We start from the raw sequence: 21026 nt of genomic DNA, 5'->3' as shown, positions 1-21026 counted from the left end.
CAGCAGGAAAACAATGGAACCGCGCGGTATGCTGTTGCGTGTCATCGGGCACAAAACCCTCGCGAGGGGCCATCAAGCGCTCTTCTCATCGTGTAGCATTTTTTTCGTTCGTTGTTTGTCGCCTATCACCGATGAACTTTGCAGAAAGTTCACTTTCATCGTGGGTTGAGGCGGTGAAATTAGCTGGCAGAGTAGGGGAAAAAAATAACACTCCAACAGGACCGATCTGAAGGCGGCGCAACTAAATTAAATGTTGTTGTGTCAGTATTAACGAGCTTCGTTACGATCGCCGATGAGGCACGACTTCCAGCGAGAATTAAAGCAAGCAAGCAAGCAACGCTATCAGAACAGGAATGTCCAGCTCGTCTAGGATGAAGTTTGATGTGTCGATTACCCGAGCCCGAGCCTAAAACACCGAGAACTGGAAGAACTTGATGCGGTAGCAGCCGGGCCGGGATCGTTGGATCGTTTTCGGTTCTATTAGCCGCGTCCAACCAACCAACCCAGAACGATCCATCACGATCTGTGCAAGGGTTCTATCTCACCTAGCGGTTGTTTTATGATTGTAAACTCATCAAAACGGACCCCGCCCCGTTAAGTCGCCGATCGTTTCCTTCCGTACGCAAACGGTCATTACACACCGACAACTCCTGCTGCGCGCTGCTTTGGAGCCCCTGGACGAGAGACTTGGAAGGCGATTTGGATCAAAAAATTAAATTTTTATTTTGCGACTTTTGCCCTCCCATTTCTTCTGCTTTGCCTTTGTCTTAAGCTTGTTTTAGGATTTGAGATTTTTTCCACCTAGCATAAACATAGTCAGCATTCCAACGTTAGTGTCAATTTGAAACGTAGGCCATACTTGAGCAAATGGCAATAAAACACTTACAATAAGCTCCAGAGACTATGGGATTTTTCGTTCTGTGGAAGACTACGCAAGTAGAGAAGGTTTGAATGCTACTTGTCGCTTCAGAAAAATGACGCTTTGGTCTGCTATTTAACGGCATAGATTTTTAAAACATAACTTTACGACATTACGGTATATCTGGCACGAATTAGAACAGTTGAGCAACGGTTGAAAATATTGGCCACTAAACTAGGTTTATAAAGCAGAATCAGAACCTTTCCAGCAAGCCATTAACTGCGTGTTGAGTTTGGTAAGAGTCACGATGCCACCATTTTGCGTTAGGATGACATTGACATCATTGATTGAAGAAGTATGGTCACTACAAACGTATATCTTGAAACAGAAATTGAATATCCGGAATGATCGTAACATCTTCAGCAAAATGATGAAATACACAATTTTTCTTGTTCTGGAGCCTCAAAAACTAAAGCCTTAAAAACTCAAAACTTCAGATGTACATTGAAGCACCCGGTGATCCTATATGGGCATATGCCTTAGACATCCATCAAGAAGATACCCCAATCAGCATGGACTCTTACACAGGGATGTTTAATCGTTGAGCCAATACATTTAGCGCCACAAAGAGCCTCAAATATCATCCATAACTTCTGTCTAAGTGATACGTATTATTACAAACAACTAGATATTTTTCCGGTTTTAATTACACAGATCATCCGGTAGAATCACTCATAAAACTTTAATTGTACATTTTAATTAATTTGGAACTGAACTTCCACAAACAAATTTATATACTTTAAAAAAAGCTTTCACATGTCAAGCTCATTAAATTATGCTCATTCATATTTTAATAACATACCATGGGAAGCATATAAAAAGCTCCAACTACTGCTCTTCTACCTTTCCCCCTGTGTTTGTTTTGTTGCGTACGAACGAAAAGCTCTGATTCAATTAATTCACATTTTCTGCCTGATGAATAGCTAAGTAGCGGCCTGCAATCATCTCCGTTTAATGAACCATACGCTACTGCCTTTTTCCTTAAACTCGCTTTCACTTTCTATTCATTAAAGCTGGCGAAGGAAGCGGCAAGCTAACGAGCATTGGGTGCAGAATTTAAAGAAATGGTTTGCGTTTTATCAAGTCGGGTCAAAGATTAATTTGACGCTTGCTGGAACCCGCGAAGTACCGCATCTTGAAACAAAGCACAATTTTATGGCCTATGTGGCACCTGCGTGGCTGATTCTAGCAAAGATTCTGCCTATCAGATCCTCCAACAGATTGACACACATCCTTATCTCGGCAAAGCGATCTCGACGGCCGTGAATCGTCCGAAGCTGAAGAGGAGACCCATATTCTGAAAACTTATACTTCCCCGTCCCATCTTCGGAGCAACGGTGACATATCTAAGACCTGGGAAAACATCTTCCACCCCAACCGGACCATTCTCACTGGTGTGGGCGCATGGTGGGCCTGATGATTGCACGACTGTGAGTGTGCATTAGCAATTTTCTCCGGAAGTTCCAAATTCCGTTAATGATGCAACAATGGCTGAAGACGGTGGTTGAGAAGCTTCTCGGCCTGGGAAGCCCCAAGCCCGTAAGCGAAAAGCCAGTGGGTGTCTGAGAAATAGTCCGGCCAAGCAGCAAATGTCGACAAAACATTTGCCCACTTTCAGCCCCGTTCCGACCGACCGTTTTGCTCATCCCCGCATCTCCTCACGTAGGAGATCTTATACCGAAATTGTAGGACCCGAACTAGATTCCAATTATTCTAACGGGTGGCCGGTTAGAGATGGCCCGGTTTGTTTTTTGGCGAGAAGACTCCCTTCTCTTAGGGCGTTGCTGTTTTTTTTTTCTCTATCTCTCTCTCTCTTTTTCCGAGTGCGTTCCAGAAGTCTTTCTGGTGTTTCTGGACACGGTCAATCATATCGGACGTAACTCTTTTGTAAGTCTTCTTTTTGTCTCGGACACTCCGGAAGGTCCCATGAGTGCGCAAATGAAAAATAGGTTAATCAGTAATTACCGATGATGAAACTGGGCTTGTGATTGATGAGGAATTTGGGTTCGGGGAGGAGGTAGGTAGGTTGAAAAAATCGTAGCTTTTTCCGTGTGATGTACTGAGATGACGCTTTTCACGATGATAATGGGCAATGATGTAATGGTTGCTTGGGCAGTTTGTAAAGCTGCTGCCCGTGCGAGCTTGATTCCAATCTGGACCAATCCGATTGGTTACACGTTATTATTATTGCATTATTTGTAAGATTTTAGTTCAGTTTTTGGGGCATGTCTGTATAGCCTTGTTTAGATGTACAGCAGCGAAGAGTCCCCAATAAAAATGTTCTTTTCCAAGAGATTGGAAAAGAGAGCTCTACTGTAAACCCTTTCATTTTGGAGATTCAGTTTGAGTTGTCTAAAGTCCATCTTTTGGCACTCTTCACTGAGTCATCTCGGCATTAAAATATCATAAATATACAAAAACCACCAACTCCAAACGTTCATCAATTTCGCAACGCATCCATTTAACACATGGTTTCGTTTGAAACGCGTACACTATTTCCTCATTTGCATTTAGCAAACGCTAATGGACTCGAGCTAATTTCGATCAATGAAAGTAAAACAGGGGGCACAGTAAACTGTGCAGCGATACCTTCGTCGGAGGTAAAACGTTTGCTCTCCAACCACGCACCGACCCCACGCTGAACGATTTGTCGATCAAAAATTTAAAACATTCGAAAGCCTCCTCCTCCTCCATCGGCACCATTAGCACGGATCTTTGGGTTAAAGTTCGCATCGTAAAGGTGCCGTCGCACTCGCACAAACTCGCTCCCGAACTCGCACTGCACGAGAAGAAGTCTCCGAGATGAGGTTCCGAAAATTGTCGGGAAAATTCGCTCACTCCCAGACCCAGAGATCAGTCCCCGCTTCGTCTCCAATTCGCTTGAGCGGTTTCTTGTTTTTTGCGCACGGTCTGAGAAAACTGCACCCCAGACAGTGATCGCTGAGAGAAACCTCAGTCGGAAAACTCAAACGCTGAACTAACCGAACGCCGAGACAAAAAGAGAGCCCGCGCTGGTGCTGGCGCGAGAGCATAAACAAACAGCCATGGCCTGCGGTGCTGTGGCTGCAGCAATTTATTACAATTTCACCCTTTTTCCAGTTCGGTTGTGTCTGCGAACGTGCTTAGACCGCTCGCCAGTCACCACACATAGTACGGAGGGGTTCAGGGCGTTAGGGCGCCTGTTAACGGTCGCCTCGGGCAATCTGGTTAACGAAACGGTTAGTGGTTTCCGAGAGCTCCGGACAGTGTTTGGGTGGAGTTTTGGAAATTCGTAGTAGTGCCTGGAAGAACATCACCACTTGGGGACTGTGATCGAAGCAGTGATCGGGTATATTTGAGTACGATAAGACAATCTGTTCGGGAAGGTCCTCGGATACTCGGAAATCAAAGAAGAGCAATTACCAACGGATTCGTGCCTCTCGGGGAGGTTACGTGAACTTCAGCGACGACCTCGCTGCTACGAGCAGTAACCACCGCATCTAAGTGTACATCTTCCGCGTGAAAAGCGCGCGGCGTTGGCTGTGGCTCCAAAATCGAATACTTCCTGCGGACGTACGTGATCGAGGTGTAGTTTGCGTCGCGTATAGTGATCGAGCTTACGCGAGACGGGGCTCCCGATCGAGCCTCCGCATGTGTGTAGTTCAGTTACGTGACGCAGCGCTCGACATAGTAATATATGCGCGCAAAGACGCGCAAGACACGGCACGAAAAGCCAGTGGCCTGTGCGGCAAGTGTGAATGATAATTACGCGCGTTATACACGGCGGCCCCCTTCGGAGCTTGGAAAACTCCCCATACCGCACCAGCGAAATGAAAATGATTGTGCCCGTGATTGGGTTGTGGATGGTGTGTTTGGCCAGGGTGAAGGAAATCAAATTTTAATCACCCTCGTGCACTCTCGTGCGCACCCGCGTCCAGCTAAACCCGTTTTCATTCGTCGGTGCGTCGCCCGGGTCTGCGAAATCAAGAAGTGATTTAAACTAAGCCCCCCTCATATGTTTCTCTGCGTGTGTGTGTCGTGTCTGTGCGTTTCTGTGTGATCCAACCCGAACGATCCGTGGTGAATGAAAACAGAAAATTATTTTGAAATCAAATTTCCATTTCCCCGTTCGGTCTAAAGGTGCGAGCGAAGTGCAAGCGTAAAGGCGACACCGGGCCAAAGAGTGTAGCCTCGAAAAGAAATGCCTTGATGCTATGGGCGATTGTTGGCAACGCCTGTGTTGAAGAACCTAATCTACAATCGATCGTGCAGCAACGCATTCGCGGTAGCGGCCAAAGAACCGTATTGGGTGTGATCGGGAAATTAACTCGGGGTTTTGGGAGTGTGTCTAAGGGGCGTACTGGACTCAAAGTTTGAACCCCGTGAAGGTGCGATAGTGTTGCGCGGGAGTGTTCAAGATTGGTTTCTTTTGTTGTGGGGTGGGTTTTGAAGGTTTCCAAAAAGGGAAGGTGTTGAGCGTTGTATGTAAATTTTGACACCAAACGACAAGCGGCATACCATTGCGGAGGGGACATTCCAAATGGGAACAATCATCATCGCCGTAGGTTATTACATCTTGCGCACAGTTTGGAACCGATTCGGCACGATTGATCACCAGCGCGACCAGTGTCACACACCGCCGTAGGTGTTTTTGCGCCGGCAGCGCAAAAATTGTTCACCACGTGCGCAATGTCTCGTGGCGTAATCTATCGGCCGCGGCGGCAGCACCGTAGCGGAAGGACTTAATTGATGGGCCTTACGTATTCTCTTCCTTCCAACCGGGTGTCTCCCGCATTCGGTTCAACGTGCTCACGCCGCAATGTGCAACGCGATCATTCCCGATCGATCCAGCTGAAGACCAGCCGACTGCGTATACGGGCCCTTCGAGCGCGCGCGCGCTCGCTTCCGGACTAGTGGCCGATCGACCCGCTTCGAGATCGAGGCTGGTTGATTGAAGTATAATGTGTGTTTGACTGAAGTGTGTTTGCGTGATTTGTAGCTAACAACGAATGGTTTATTTTTCGCCCTTCCAGTGTCTGCGCAGCCACGGCGAAACCTAATCCCTTCGTGGCAGAAAAGGAAAGAGCTTTAGCGAGCACGCAAAGTGAGAAGTGAGGTGAAGAATTTTTGCAGATTGTGTGTTTGTGTGTGCATGAGTGCGTGTGTGTGTGTGTGTCTGTGTTCAGTCTGTCAGCATCAAATGTCAATTAGTTTTTCGCTCAGAATAGCTGACCGGAGAAAAGGAAATTCTCCCCTACTTGTGAATCCAACGTTCTCCACCAAGTTCGTCATCAGTTGTGCGATTCGCTCCGTGTGTTGCACATGATCCTAGAATAGTGAAGCGTGACGTGTGAACAAAGTGACCATACACACCACATACACATACACACAAAAAGAAACAACAAAAACAACAAAGCCCCGAAACGCTTCGAGCAAAGTATCCCACCGCAAGCCTGGAACTTCTGTGCTCTGGCCAGCACCCAGAACGAAAGTGAACGTAACGAGATACATCCGATCCGGGCTCGGATGTCGGCGGTCGACCGTTTGCCAGTGGTTTGCCAGTGGCAAGTGTGACGAGTCCCACCGGGAGCACCGATCATTCACCGCGTGGCAGACGTCAGAACGTCCAACTGGCCTGAAGCAACCTAAAACCCGCTCTAATTGGATTCTGTGGGTGTGCGAACGTCCACGTACATCTTGGCACGGCCGTGTCTCGCGGCGGATGTGTGCCTTTTCGGGTACGTCATTGATTTATGTAGCGGGCTTTAGGCACCGTAACGGAGCACACAGCCTGCTCTGAACGAAACAAAATACGAACGAAAACGAACGGCTTCTGTCCATCACAGCGAGTGAGTGCGTGTGTGTGTCAGCGTAGAACAACCAACCAAGCACAGCCAGCACCCATTTCGGGGATAACGCTTGATGATGAGATGTTTTATAACAAGGCCCTGTCAGCTGAAACATGGTGATAATTGGATTTGGCACACTGTTTTTTTTTTGCAATCTAACCCTGTCACACGGTTAGGCTTTGATGTATCAAGGCATTTGAGGCGTATTTTGGACGTGTTACAACCATTTGGGGAATCGTTAGGACCACAAAATTAAAGCTATGGAGTGTTATGATGTTGACTTTCATTTGGAAACTTTGCCAAACTAACTCTGAATTCAGAGATTCCTTACCAGACGAAGGCTCTGATTCTGCTTGGAAAATCTGTTCCTTTTCCAAACTCACTGAGATATTTGGACTATTCGGAGATTCCTTACTAGACAACTTCTAGATTCTTGAAATCGGCATTACAGTGTCGCCCAGAAGTGTTAAGGCCTTGGAAAATATAGATCTTCTTCGTCTTATTCTTCTTCTTATTTGGCACAACATTCCAAGTTGATCAAGGGAACTCTTCTGAAGATCTTGCCTAATTTAATAACACCTATAGGCTATTAAATCCTAATGTAGGCTCTCAGGTCTATGTGAGATTTGAATCCATACAATTTGTTTTGTTATGTCGCATGTCTTAACGACTGAGCTAAGGGACCTCGGGAACAGTTATGGATACAAAATTGGAAGGCTATTACACCAACAAGTTGACTTTTTGACTGGAAGCTCTGCAGATGGTGATAGATGCAGATATTTGGTTGAATTCAGATATTCCTTTCAAATTCTTTACATAAACCGTCCATTTATGACTAATTTACTTCCAATACACTTGAGTTAAATCTCTCATAGCTGTACAACTTCCGACTCATTGTTGCATAATTCGGCTTTATAGCACCAAAGCCACATTCAACCAGAAGGAACGGTGGTAGTGTCTAGTCATCTCCTACATTGTTGGCATAGTCCCTTATCCAATTCCAATAAAACCAAAATTGCTAACAAATTGCCCTCGCAAAACATTGCCAAAAAAAACAAATGATTTATTAACTGATTTGCGGTCTCGTTATCCTCTGCGATTGGGTAATACGATAATCTACGGCCCTCTTCGATTTCCGGACACGGCCTTCCCGCACACTTCTCCGTGCTGTGATGTTGATCAATAAAATCAAACCCCCGCGTATGTATAATAAAGCAGGCGGGGGAAAACAACGCCAAACAGCAAAATAAAAACAACGCCCCGGGGGCAACATAACTATCGCCAGCTGCGTCGGAGGGGCACGGGCCCAAAATGCATGCCCAGTGTGTTGTGCGGTAAGCCTACCAAACCTACCTAACCGGGCTGCAAATTCCGCTCCGTATTTTAACCGTCCCGATACACCGAACGGTATCAATAAATTGGCCCACCACTGCCGATGAATTGTTTCGCTAATTTGACAAGCCGAGGAAGAGAGAGAAACCGTCAACACAAAAAATGCACGAAATTGAATAACGAGATTTGTAGTCAAAAAGGAGTTCTCTCGTTTGCGAAAAGGGCTTCGAGATTAAATGAAATCTATTCACAACGCCCGCTTTATTGGCTGATAATGATGCCGCGGGATGCTAAATTTGTTGCCCACCTTTTCAACAACCGCCTTATTCGCAGCACGAAATCAATAATATCTCCTCAGCAAAAATGTGCATGAAACGAGCACACACAGAGATCCCTTTTCCTCCCGCATCGCCACCACTACCACACTCTAATTAAGTGTAACAAATAGTATAATTTCGTACCTCCCGGTGCCATTTCATTCACTGTAGCATTGCATTGCAATAGGAAAAAAAAGTGTGCCACGAGTTCTCTTTTTCATTGCACCTCGGCTATTACTTAATCCACGCTCTGGCACAGATTGGCCAACGTGTTTGTTTGAGTGGCCTTCGGTTCATGCTTTATTCCCGAGTCCTCGCGGCTGTTGATCAATTTTCAAGCTCCAAGAGCATGGATCAATGAGCAGACCAAACTATGCTCGAACCACATCACAGCACAGCAAAACCCAGTACCTCCCAGGATTAGTGATAGGGTTAGGGTTAGGGTGGCTAGTTTTTTTTTCGTTCACGCTAACGTTTGTGGATTTGCGTGGTTTTGTATTTGTTGTGCTTTCCTGCATGTCATGGTTCTCTTTGGTGAAGCAGGGCGTCCATTTCTGCCTGCACTTGGACATCTCTTGGACAGCCAAACTCAACAAAATCACTAGCTTCAAGCTGTGTAATCATAAATCGTTGCCCCAATCTAGTGTCCGTACCCCGCTTTTTTACCCCGCAGTATACAAAAACATGAGTATTGGAGCTCGATTGGGAGAGTTGGCTGGGTCGCTTACCGAGGGGGGGGGGGGGGGAATTCGCTACCGTACTACACACCACGCTCTCCCCAGCAATCTGTATCTCCCACAAACGGCGAGATGAGATCATGAAGCAGGGCTTGAACTGCTTGCAATACAAACTCCAGTTGGAACAACCGACCAGATGTGTTGTATCCACAGCTCTGCCAACTCCAACACTCTATGTCATTCGTTCGTGTGCAGTTTGACGGTGTTGTGCTCTCCCCGTCTCAATCCCATGGTAGCAAAATGGGAAACGTTTCTTGGGCTGACTTTTATTACCACCCCATCCCGGGTTCGCCCCCCATTGGAGGTGGTTATGGCCAGCATAATCGTATCATTTGCTCCAAACGATCGACTTCACAGTGGCCCATAGACTGAATATATTGAAAGGTGTGTGTGTGTTGTGCACCTTTACAAAAGGAAATGCACATGTGCCCATGCACACACGGCACATGCAGAAAAGGGAAGAGGGGCGGCTGTTGCTGCTGCAGTCCGACGCAAATGTAATGCGCATGTTGCTGTCTACGGCATCCGCTGGACGGGGGCATCACGAGTGGCAAACGGCAACAACACCTAATGAAGCGATTTCTGACCACAAAAGCGTCTGACGCAGTCTGACAGGGCGTGCTCTGCCCATAACCGGGGGGCACAGATCTATCAACACGGGCCAGGGGGCAAGAAGTTGGACTGCAAAATCAAAACTTATGGCACTATTAGTTTCAATTAGGCGACCTCCCTTCCAAGCGCGTACGCGCGTAATAAACGCGCCCAAATGGTTCCACGCCAGTCAAACGTTTTCCAAACGCTCCAAATGCTCTAATGGAGCGCCTAATCCCTGGCCCTGTTGGTGTAGGGTAAGGCAGGTAAAACAGAATATTTACAACTGCTCCCTGTGTCACTCTGTGTACAGGGGGTGCATGTAAAAGGTTGTTTTCGGCTGTACTAATTTGTAGCTGCACTAATACTCTCCCCGCTCGTGGTGCTCCTTACACGTGGTTGGGTCGGGCGCATACGCAGCATTTCTTGGTTGCCGGTCGCGCAGATTATTATCGCGCGGTCGTGCGGGACGATTGATACAGGCGCAAACCCTGCGCGGACACAAATGGACGTGGTTAACGATATTACGAAACTGAGTGGTAGGTGCTGCATACCGGCGACGCGAAGATGCAGAGATAACGACCAAATGCATATGAAAGTTTGGTAATCTGTTGAAGGCAGCTGCTGACTGCTGACGATGCTGAGAACCGAACAGAGGAGCTACTAACGTATGTGTGTTTGCGTGGAAGCAATGACATTCATAACATGATTATGGTCACAATTCCGTTTGCCAAGACCGTCCCTTGTGGCGGGAAACAATTGCACATTAGAATTTATTTCAACTACGTTCATGGTTCGTGAGTAGCCCGGCAGCGAGTCTGCCCGGCGACTCATCAAGCAATAACAAGTATTGACATAATGATGGCTTGTGCGCGACTCACTCGTTTGCGCTAATTAAGAAATAGCGATGGTATCTCGCCGAGTGAATGTGTTGTGTCGTCATCTTCTGGTTGCAAATTCCAGAATTGATAAACCAATTCGCTTATATTGGTTGTGTAAGTCCACGTAGGTCCGGATGACCATGTGGTCTAGGCGATAGGCGGGCACGATTCTACATGGCCGTGCGAGATCGATTCTCATCCCAGCCGTTATACCGTATCAAGAATTTAACTTTATTCAGTTCCTTTGTGGTGGTGTTTATGTAAGTCTAGCAAAAGCCTGCATAAATCGGTAATGTCCAAATGAATTGTAGTATGCTCAAACACTCTTCAAAGTTTCTGAAGAATTGCCTAACATCTATTTCCAACAAAACTCAATTATTGGTCCAGCCCCAGCACTCTAGGTTCTGGGTCCATTATTTATCATTCACACTTCGTTTTGCCTGTGGCAGTGTCACAATCTGGCTAACAAACACGACAGGAAACACACCTGCGCGCATGCGCCGCACGCTTTGGTGTGGTGTAATAAAGTCACTTCAAAATACTGCCGACGAAATAGTTCAGCTATCCCAAACAATCGTGTGCAGCGGCTGTCCACAATTCGGAACAAGTAAAACCTGACCTGACAAACGGTGGGGTTCCTTTATTTTACTGTTTTTCAAACTGCATGCAGCATGCGAAAAGACAAGTGTAGGATTTTGGAATTCAGCTTCTGGAGCTGGAAAGCAGGAAGTAGGGGAAGGCAAATCTAGACCAAACGCCGCAACCAATCTCGGTATTGGGCAAAGATATCATACCGGGTTGACTTCACAGTTGGCCAGGCCCACACCAGCCATCAAGGGACAGCAGACTTCGTGCCTTCGTTCGTATTGTGTTTCGTCAGCTTGGTGTGTTGGTGTGTCTTAGGGGTGCTCTTACCTCTGCAACCAAAACTCACCTAGTCGTCATTAACGCCCATTTCTCTTGCTTTATGTTTCCCTCTCTTGCAACAAACGCCCGATTGTGCCGTGATCACCCAACAGACCTCATAAACAACGTCCACAATCATAACGCAATAATAAAACAAAAAAACAAGCTCCGAGGTAGTGGTCTAGTGGCCTCATGCAATACCCGAACAGGGCCCACACCACGGAAAGGGTCGAGGGCCGGCACAAATCAATCGCGTGCCGTGGTGTAGTCCAATCGCTCGAACGGACGCGCACCATCGTCTTGACGCACCTACATTGCTTAGTGCACTACACACCTCGTAACGGAAGAGGTTTCGCGAGACCCGCACGCAGTACCGTCCCGCCCTCGCAATGATCTGTACGGACGACTGCACCTGCAGCCTGTGCCGGGAGTTGCGCGGCTACAAGCTGAAAGTGAAACCAAACAAAGCGACCGACCAGCGCCCCCCACCGTACGGAGCCGACGCCGGAAGCCACCAGCAGTCAAAGTACTGCAAAAACTCCAAACTAACGCGCAACGATAACTTCATTCTGCGACGACGCACCTCGAACGACTATCCGGCTCGTTCGCCGGACGGTCGGCAGGCGTCTCTCAGCGTTCTGCCAACGGGTGATGATGAAGACCCGTACGATCCAGAGCCTGGCTATACGCAACAGGCACAACAGCAGCAGCAGCAACAACACCACCAGGGACACCGGGATCCGCGGTACGGTCCCGGCCAGAACGGCAATCGCATGAAGAAGGCCCAAAGCTACAACGAAATACCGAGCGTAGGGAATGGTGGCGGCCGGCCCCGGTATCACCCGGCCGCCCTCAGCTCCAAGATGATCAAGAGCACCAACAACCTGACGGAAGAGGACGATTACTACAGCTATCTGCCACCGTCGCCGCCGCCCCCCGTCACGGCCGGCGGCCCACCGGTGAAGAACAAAATCGAAAAGCAGAAAGACCACAAAGTCATCATCTACTTCGGCGACTCGATCGCGCACCGGAAGAGCGAAAAGACGCGCCCGGCACCGCCACCGCCGACCGGTACGCCACCGCCGCCGAAGGTCAGCGAGCTGAACGTGTTTCACGCCCAGCGGCTGTGCGAGGAGACGGCCGAGATGCTGCAGCAGCGCAGCAGCGGCGGAAGCAGCAGCAGCGCCGGCAGCAGCAGCAACGGCAGCCGACCGACCGTACGTGACGCGCTGGAAAAGAAACCCGAACCGGGCGGGAGTGGTAAGCCGGGCAAGGAGTTCATGCTGCAGCTCAAGTCCGTGCTGGAGGAAAAGAATCGCGGCGTGGCGTCGAGCGATGCGCCCGTGGGTGGCGTAACCGTACCGATCGGGCCGGACCAGGACGGACCAGGTCGGGCGAGTGAAGAACCAAAGCACAAGCGTACGGCTCCACCACACACGCAGGTGGTGGAGATACGGCGCGTGGATAAGACGGTGGCGACGGCCGACGGTGTAACGGACGCGTCGCTGCCGTCGTTCGTCGAGAGCGTCATTAACGGTGTGATCAACATCAAGATCGAGGAAAGCTTCAAGGTGGCGTCGGACATTGTGCAGGCCGTGTTCGAGGATGGTGGACCCGACGGGGGTGCAGCGGAGTATGGTTACGACGATGATGACGTTGGCGATCCGTTCGATTGGAGCTTCGTGCAGAACTGGAGAGCACGGTACAGTGGTTTTTGCCAGCGATCGGTTGCTAGATCATATGTCATATGAATAAGTTTGAAGTCTCTATTAGATATCTCCACGATCTTTCAAGAAGTTGTTACATTTGGAAATAGAGAATAGGAATAGGATTTTCTCAAAAATCTAATTCAACAAGATATTGGGTCCGTTGTGATCATATGTCATAAGAATAATTTTGAAGTTTCTATTGGTTATCTCCAGGATCTCACAGTAAATCCTTCACTTGGAATTGTACAACAAGAATAGGAATTTCTCATGATTCACTCCAATATATTTGAACAAGACGATAAATCCTTTGGACGGTTTACCCGTGATCGCTGGCATGTCATGTCATAACAACAGCTTTAAAGAATCTTTTTAATATCTTTTAGTATCTACCAGTAGATTTTAGTATTTCAGAATGTATTTCAGACCTCATTTAGGAATTCAGAATAGAAATGTATTTCTCAGTCATCGTTACATTAGATCCTTCATCCAACGATCTTCGCCTAGATACGATTCTATTAAGAATTGCAACATACAAATAGGAATCTTACACTCTTCTCGTCTACTTCTTTGATCATGACATTGGGTCCTTTGAACGGTAAAGTGGTTTGCTAGAGATCACTTGCGATCAACATCATCTTCCAGGATATTCCAGTAGAACTTCCAGTAGATTTACATCTACATCTATATCTTTGTAGATCTTAGGAGTGTACATCTTTGAACATGACCGTAGGACCCTTGGATGCTTGATTAAGACTTTCTCTTTCAAAACGTCTCTAATACCGTTTTCTTCTCCTATCCCCCCAACAGACCTTCCGGTACGGCTGTAGCGAACGGGCAGGTAAGCTCACCGCCCAACACGTCCAGCAACCAGAGCAGCATCGGTCTCGCCAACAACCCGGCGCACAATGGTTCCAGCTCGGCCGCCGGTGGTGGAACCGGAACCGGAAGCGCCAGCAACTACCCGGCCAGCCCGAACGGCCTTTCGCCCGGGAACCACTACATAGCGTCATCGAACCCGGTCGCCTCACCCGGGGCCCGCATCCAGAGTCCGGCTGTAGCAACGCCGGCTCCACGCGTCTCGAAAGAGATCACACTACGACCGGCCAATGGGAATGGTGAGATGCGAAACTTTAGCCTCTCGCCAGTACACCAGCAGGGCGGAGGTTCGGGAGGGCAGCAAAGTGCCGACCCGAACGATAGGAAGTATCACGCACTGCCGACAGGACAGCAGGGTGGCCCGGGGGGACAACAGCACGGGCAGCAGCATCCACTAGCGCACCATCAGCATCATTCCCAGCAGCAGCAGCAGCAGCAGCAGCAGCAACATCCCCAACATCATCAACAGCAGCAACATCATCAGCAGCAGCAACCACATCAGCAGCAGCCTGGTCCGCACCGTTCGGTCGCAGGTCCGACCAAGCTGACCGTGCAAAGCTCGCCAGTGAAAGCACAACCGGCGATGGTGAGTGCCGGGCTGGACAAGTCTTCGGTAGCTTCCAACTCCAGCCACAACAACAACAACAGCAGCAACAACGAGCTGAACAGCAAACGAACCGCCAATGGTAACGTGATCAGCAGCGTCACCACCATCAACGAGCAGCTGAACGGAAACGGCAGCTCGAGCAGCAACAGTGGCAGCAACGTCAGCCACCTGAAGCAACACTTCTCCCAGAGTCATCACGCGGTGCCCGCGTCGTACCACCATCAGGGAGTGTCCGGCTCGGGCGGCAGCAACGGTGCCGGGTCGGGCCAAACGCCCGCCACCCATCTGGCCAGTCCCGTCGCGAAGGGCGGCGCACCGTTGGGCATTACGCGAACGCACCACCACACCGGGACGCACGATTTCCGCGGCCTGCAGCGGGTGAACGAGTGCCACAGCTCGTCGGACGAGAACCGGTCGTCCGGGCACGCCAGCATGTCCGACACCGGGCACGGCAGCAGCTCGCCGGGCGGTGTCGGCCCCAACCGTGCCGGCGGTCCGCTCGGACCGCTGCCCGAGGACCGGCTGGCGGCGGGCGTTACCAACCGCAGTGCCCGATCGCGCGCCAGCTCGAACCATTCGCGGTCGCGGCACCGCGCCACGCCGGCCAAAATCCCGTGGGCCGGCGGCGGGCTGGAGGACATCAAGATGGCCATCCAGCAGCTGACGATGCGCTCGCACACGTCCACCTCGACGTACAGCAGCCTGAGCGCGGGCTCGGAAAGCTCGGAACCGGTGCGGCGGCTCGGCCGGTACAGCTCGCTCGAGACGGTCAACACGAACGTGACCAGCGCGGACGAGTTCGTGTGGGTCGATTCGCACAACCGGCTGGTGGAGCTGCAGCACCCCCCGTGGAGCCAGCACTGCGTGCTGCGCGTCATCCGCACGGGGCGCTGCCGGGAGTACGCGGAGCGCGTGTCGGTGGAGGCGGTTCCCCGGCTGGGCTACCTGCTGCAGCGCGCGCTGGTGCGGGTGGCGCGCGAGGTGCAGCGGCTGTCCGGGTGTTTGGGCCTGTGCTCCAAGCACGAGGTGGCCGGTGCGTTCAAGATCGTCCTCTCGCCCGCGCTGTCCGACTCCTGCATCAAGGCGTGTTTGCGGGCGGCCGCAATGTTTGCCGTGCCGGGCGACAGCGCGCTGAAGCAGAGCAAATCGGCCCGGGCCGGGTTGCAGCTGCCGGTCGGACGGTTCCATCGCTGGATGGCCGACGCACGGCTGGGCCGGTTCGTGCACGAGTACGCGGCGGTGTATCTGTGCGCCGGGCTGGAGAACCTGCTGGAGGAGATATTCCTGCAGTGCCTGCCGACGGATCCGGGCGCGGCCCTGACGGCGACCGGGCTGGAGCATGCGATCGCCGGGTCGGGCGACCTGTGGGGCTTGCTGCAGCCGTACGCCCATCTGAATGCGGGCCGCGTGGCGTCGGGCGCACTGACCATGCCCCGGTGGGCGAGCCAGTCGTCGATCAACTCGGGCGGTGGCGCGAACGCACTGGAGCCCTGCCTGCTGACCACGTGCGTGGGCAGCTTGAACGAGCTGAAGGATTTGGTCGGACGGGCGCAGCAGCGCAGCCAGCACATACCGATCTCGCAGACCGCGTTCCGGGTGCTGTTTTACTTCATGCGCTGCTCGCAGCTGGAGCACAACGATGTGGGCGCGGCCACGAACGGCGCGGTCAACAACATCCAGGAGCTGTGCTACGAGCGGGCGTACGTGGTGCTGCCGCCGCTGGTCGAGTGGCTGCGGGTGTCTTCGGCGCACGCCGAGTACCGGCACGCGCTGCTGATCGACAAGGACGACATTATGCAGGCGGCCCGGTTGCTGCTGCCCGGGGTGGACTGTCCGCCGCGGCTGATCGCGTCCGAGGAGGAGCTGCCGGCCAAGCGGACGGTGGGACTGTCCGGTACGCAGAGCATCAGCTCGTCGAACCATTCGGGGCAAACGCAACCGCTGCACGGTTCGCTCACGTCCAACTCATCGACGTCGACGACGGGTAGCATTGTAAGTGAACTGAAAATTGTATTTTAAAAAAAAAGCGCTTTTAATTAACATTTTCCCCCTCTATTTCTTCCCTCCAGGAGGACTCGAGCGAATGCGGACGGCGGGCGACGTACGCGCTAGCCTTCCGGCTAATGCTGACCGGCCGGCCGGAGCTGCTCATACAGGCGCTCTCGCTCGTGCCGCCGACCACGCGGTACGACACGCTCAACCATCAGGGCATGAGTGCGCTCATGATAGCGGCGGTGCGCAACGACGAGACGGCCCTGCAGACGCTGCTGGACGCGGGGGCCGACCCGAACATCGAGGTACCTGCCTCGGGCCACCCCAACTGTCCGGCCATCCATCCGGAGACGCAACACTGGACGGCGGTTACGTTTGCCGCGTGCAAGGGCAACTATCAGGCGCTGCGCATACTGCTCGATCGGGGCGCTCACGTGGAGGGCGGCGCACGGCTCAGCGAGGACAAGTGCACGCTGACGCCGCTCCAGGTGGCGAGCGGGTCGGGCATTGTGGAGGTGGTGGCACTGCTGCTTGCCCACGGAGCTCACGCGTTTCTGTCCACGCAGCAGAAGGATCTGCTGTGCTTCTCGGGCACGGCCCAGCGGGGCTGCTACAGGTAAGGGGTGGAATGAGCTGGTTTGTGAGAGGTAGAGTGGACCTGAAGGCGCTGAGCTTAGTGAGCTCGTGAGTGGATTTGCACTCTAACGGGCGAGTTGAATTTTGAACGTTTATTTATAATTTGAAAAGCTTCGGAAACTTTTTTATAAAAAAATCACATCAATCTTTAATTTAACATTTTTTTTTATTGAATCAATGGAGCGAACCTGATAGCTCTCAGCTTAGACTGCTTGGACAAATTTGAGCTCTTAAAAGCGCATTGGCTTTTGAGTGAACTACGCATGAAGCAAAAATAATTTAATCTCCTTTTGAAGTGAGTTTTGAACAACCTCGCGCATTATTTTGATTTAATGAGTGAAGCGACACTGGTTGCTCTCGGCTCAATGAGTGCGAGAACGGATTTGCGCTCATTCGTAGAGCTGAGTTGAGCTGAAGGACGAATTGCACTTTTATTCATAATTTAATCTGCTTCTTTTGTGTCAAAACAACCGGTAATCTTTTATATACATTCAATTGAGTGAGTGGCACGAGTTAGTGAGCGCGTGAGCGGATTTTCACTCGAATGAGCGAATTGAGTTTGAGCGAAGTGCACTTTTATTCATTTTTGACAAGCTTTTTAAGCGATTTCGCAAAAAAAAATGTAAATCTTTTTAATATTTCTACTTACATTAAATGCGTAAGTGAACCTTTGTCGCACTCATCTTGCCGAATGAGCTGAGAATGAGCTGAATGAGCTGAATTGAGCTTTGAACAAATTGTTCTTTTAGTCGTAATTTAAAAAGTTGATGGAGCTAATTTATAATGAAAAAAAAACAAACTGTCAATCTATAGTTTGGTATGTTAAAATTGAGTGAGTGGAGCAAATCTGGTTGCACTCTTCTTGGTGAGCTCTTGAGCCGAATTGCGCGCTGAAGAGCGAATTGCACTTTTTCATAATTTAATGAGATTATTTTTTATTAATTAAAAAAAACGAATTAGTTATCAATTGATCTATTGTAGTCATTCTACACCGCATCTATTCAAATTGAAAGCTCTCAGCTCTGTAATTCGACACAAACAGAGCGCCATAGGGCAGAATCATATCTAATTTGAGCACTCACCTCTAGTTTGTAACTCAGTAAACGTTCTCTTCTCTTCTGAAACTACGCTATTTGACTCATTCAATGCTCAAAACGCAACACTAAAACCTCATCAATTCGAAGATCATTGATCTCTAACACTTCTCCTATTCGTACCTCTCATTTCAGTGCTATCTCTGTGTCGGCCGCACACGGTCAGCGCGTAACGCTGCGGAAGCTCCTGTCCCATCCGCTGGCCCCGGGCAGCCGGGAGGTACTGTCGCTGGAGGAGATGCTTGCCGAAGGTGACGGTGGCAATACGCGCACCCAGCTCGACCGCCAGCCGGAGGCCCCACCGACCCTGAACAAAACCCAAATCAAAAGTCTTCAAGAGGCCATGTATCATAGTGCTGAAAATAATCATTTAGGTGTGTATCCGCATGCCTCAGAAGGAGGGTGGCGTTTGATCGGATAGAGCTAACTAAATCATCGTTTTTCCCCGAATCACCAATAGATATTACCATCGAGCTACGAGCGTTAGGCGTACCATGGACACTGCACTGCTGGATGCATGCCCTCGCGGCCGCACACGAGCTGCGCCTCGATGCCGTCATCGATCAGCTGCTGCAAGACTTCCTGCAGGTCTGCCCGGACGACTACAGTCAGCAGTTCGTGACCGAGTGTTTGCCGCTGCTGTTTAACATTTTCCGCTACAGCAAGGTGCGTGTCCCAAGGACCAGGACCCGTGGCCGTTGACATACCGGAGATTGGAACAAAAAAAAATCGATTAAAACCTTTCCCTATTTTGCAGAAGGAAGGCACCACGCTGCTGTTGGCCGACATCTTCAGCACCTGTTTCGGCTGGGAACCGATCAAACAGATCAAGGAGCCGGTCCTGCAGCCCTCGAACGGATCGCGCATCGATCCCAAGTTCGTCAACAACCCTGAACTGAGCGATGTCACATTCCGGTAAGTAGCAAAGGACTCCCCGCTTAACGTCTTGCCGAGCCTTTACACAAACGCAATGCCTCTCGCCCTCCTACAGAGTGGAAAATCGCATCTTTTACGGGCACAAAATCGTTCTCGTCACCGCATCTCCGCGTCTGCAGAGTATGTTGAGCTCGAAGCTGAACGAAGGCACCGGCACACCGACCGTGCAGATCAACGACATCCGGTACCATATATTCGAGGTAGGTCAACCATTGCTCGTTCGCTTGAAATACACGTTCTTTGAACCAATTTTCTTTAAAATTTGACTTGCAGTTGGTGATGCAGTTCCTGTACAGCGGTGGATGCAGCGCCCTCGATGTCGCTGCCGGCGATGTGCTGGAGCTGATGGCAGCGGCCAGCTTCTTCCAGCTGGAGGGGCTTTTGCGCTACACCGAAGCGCGCTGTGCCGAGATGATCGACATCGACAACGTGGTCGCCATGTACATACATGCCAAGGTAGGGTGGTCGACCTCCCCCAGTGCCTCCGGAGACTTTCTCGGATCGACTAGCGAACTTCTCACTCACGCTCATGCCTATTGTATTCTACCACCACACCAGGTCTACAACGCACAGAAGCTGATGGAATTCTGCCAGGGTTTCCTGCTACAGAACATGGTCGCCCTGCTGACGTACGACGACTCGGTGAAGCGGCTGCTGTTTGCGAAGAAAATTCCCAACCACGACGTGCTGACCGGACTGCTGACCACGCTGCAGGCCCGCATCAAGGCGCGCCGCAACAGCACGGCCGCATCAGGCACGGGCGGTAGTAACGGGGGCCCTACCACACCGACCGGGGCCCCGGCACAGGCGAATCGACCGTCTACGGCCATCGGAAAGTCCCCTAAGTAAGACGCGCACCTCTCTTTTTGTATCCATTTTATCCACCGTTCGGGGTTATGCGCCGAGACATGGACAATTAAATATAACCCCCCCCCCCCCCACCCCCTTGCACACCGTCGCTCCAACCGTACCACAAAGTTACTAGACCCCTTGGAGCTTAACATACCCAGGGGGGGAAGTGGGTGAGTGTTGCTATAATTGTAAGCGATTTACTACGCACGTGTACAGTACTATTCTACTGCTTAGTTAGCTACTACCCGACAGGCAAAGGATAGGTTATACCCAATCGAGAAGCAAACATAACATACACCGTTCATCAAAGCAAAAACAGTAGTTATTACGTACCTTACGACTAAAATATACATATAAAGTTAAACACCTCGGAGATTGAAGCGTCTTTTGTTTGTGTGCAGCTAAGCGGGATTGCATTATTTTATAAAGCGAATCCATAACGTCTCATATATTGATTATTAACGCAAAATACTTGCGAAAGTCTTTTCCGTCTATAACATAGTGTGACTATTCCAACTATATCACAAGGCTCAGTATCCCTTTGCCATTATATCTCCAGGTGCCACTTAAATCCCACGGATACAACAAGAGAAGCTGATTCTGAACCCACACCTACCAGGGAACTGATCCCTTTGGTCGCAAATCAAATGGCCGTTAAATTCTTGGCCACAAACTTCATGGTCGCATAATCTTCTTGGTCAATATTCTCTTGAAATTATACCCCCAGGTGCCACTTAAATTAAAAGGGTGCACCAAGAGAATCGATTAGGGTTAGCTCCGAAGTTATCTGGAATCGATTACGAAGTGGAAGTG

General features: G+C 50.3%; 1 protein-coding gene across 2 annotated transcripts in view; it reads left to right on the top strand.

Moving 5' to 3' along the window:
* Positions 1–20586, top strand: part of LOC121599100 (ankyrin repeat and BTB/POZ domain-containing protein 2) — a 92418-nt gene extending 71832 nt beyond the window's left edge. Inside the window, exons 1-11 of one of the 2 annotated variants that reach the window (XM_041926624.1) lie at positions 3978–4137; positions 5932–6636; positions 11625–13213; positions 14028–16695; positions 16773–17311; positions 18561–18799; positions 18886–19091; positions 19183–19340; positions 19417–19561; positions 19635–19817; positions 19920–20586. In XM_041926624.1, coding sequence (XP_041782558.1) covers positions 11901–13213; positions 14028–16695; positions 16773–17311; positions 18561–18799; positions 18886–19091; positions 19183–19340; positions 19417–19561; positions 19635–19817; positions 19920–20210 — 5742 coding nt within the window. In that variant the 5' untranslated portion in view covers positions 3978–4137; positions 5932–6636; positions 11625–11900 and the 3' untranslated portion in view covers positions 20211–20586. Of the gene's footprint in view, positions 1–3977; positions 4138–5931; positions 6637–11624; positions 13214–14027; positions 16696–16772; positions 17312–18560; positions 18800–18885; positions 19092–19182; positions 19341–19416; positions 19562–19634; positions 19818–19919 lie in introns of those variants that run through there. The other variant, XM_041926625.1, reaches the window with a different exon arrangement.
* The last annotated feature ends 440 nt before the right edge of the window (positions 20587–21026 follow it).

This window comes from Anopheles merus, chromosome 3L (genome assembly GCF_017562075.2).
Source record: "Anopheles merus strain MAF chromosome 3L, AmerM5.1, whole genome shotgun sequence".
In the NCBI taxonomy this organism is placed as follows: domain Eukaryota; kingdom Metazoa; phylum Arthropoda; class Insecta; order Diptera; family Culicidae; genus Anopheles; species Anopheles merus.
This window is presented reverse-complemented; position numbering and strand designations above follow the sequence as displayed.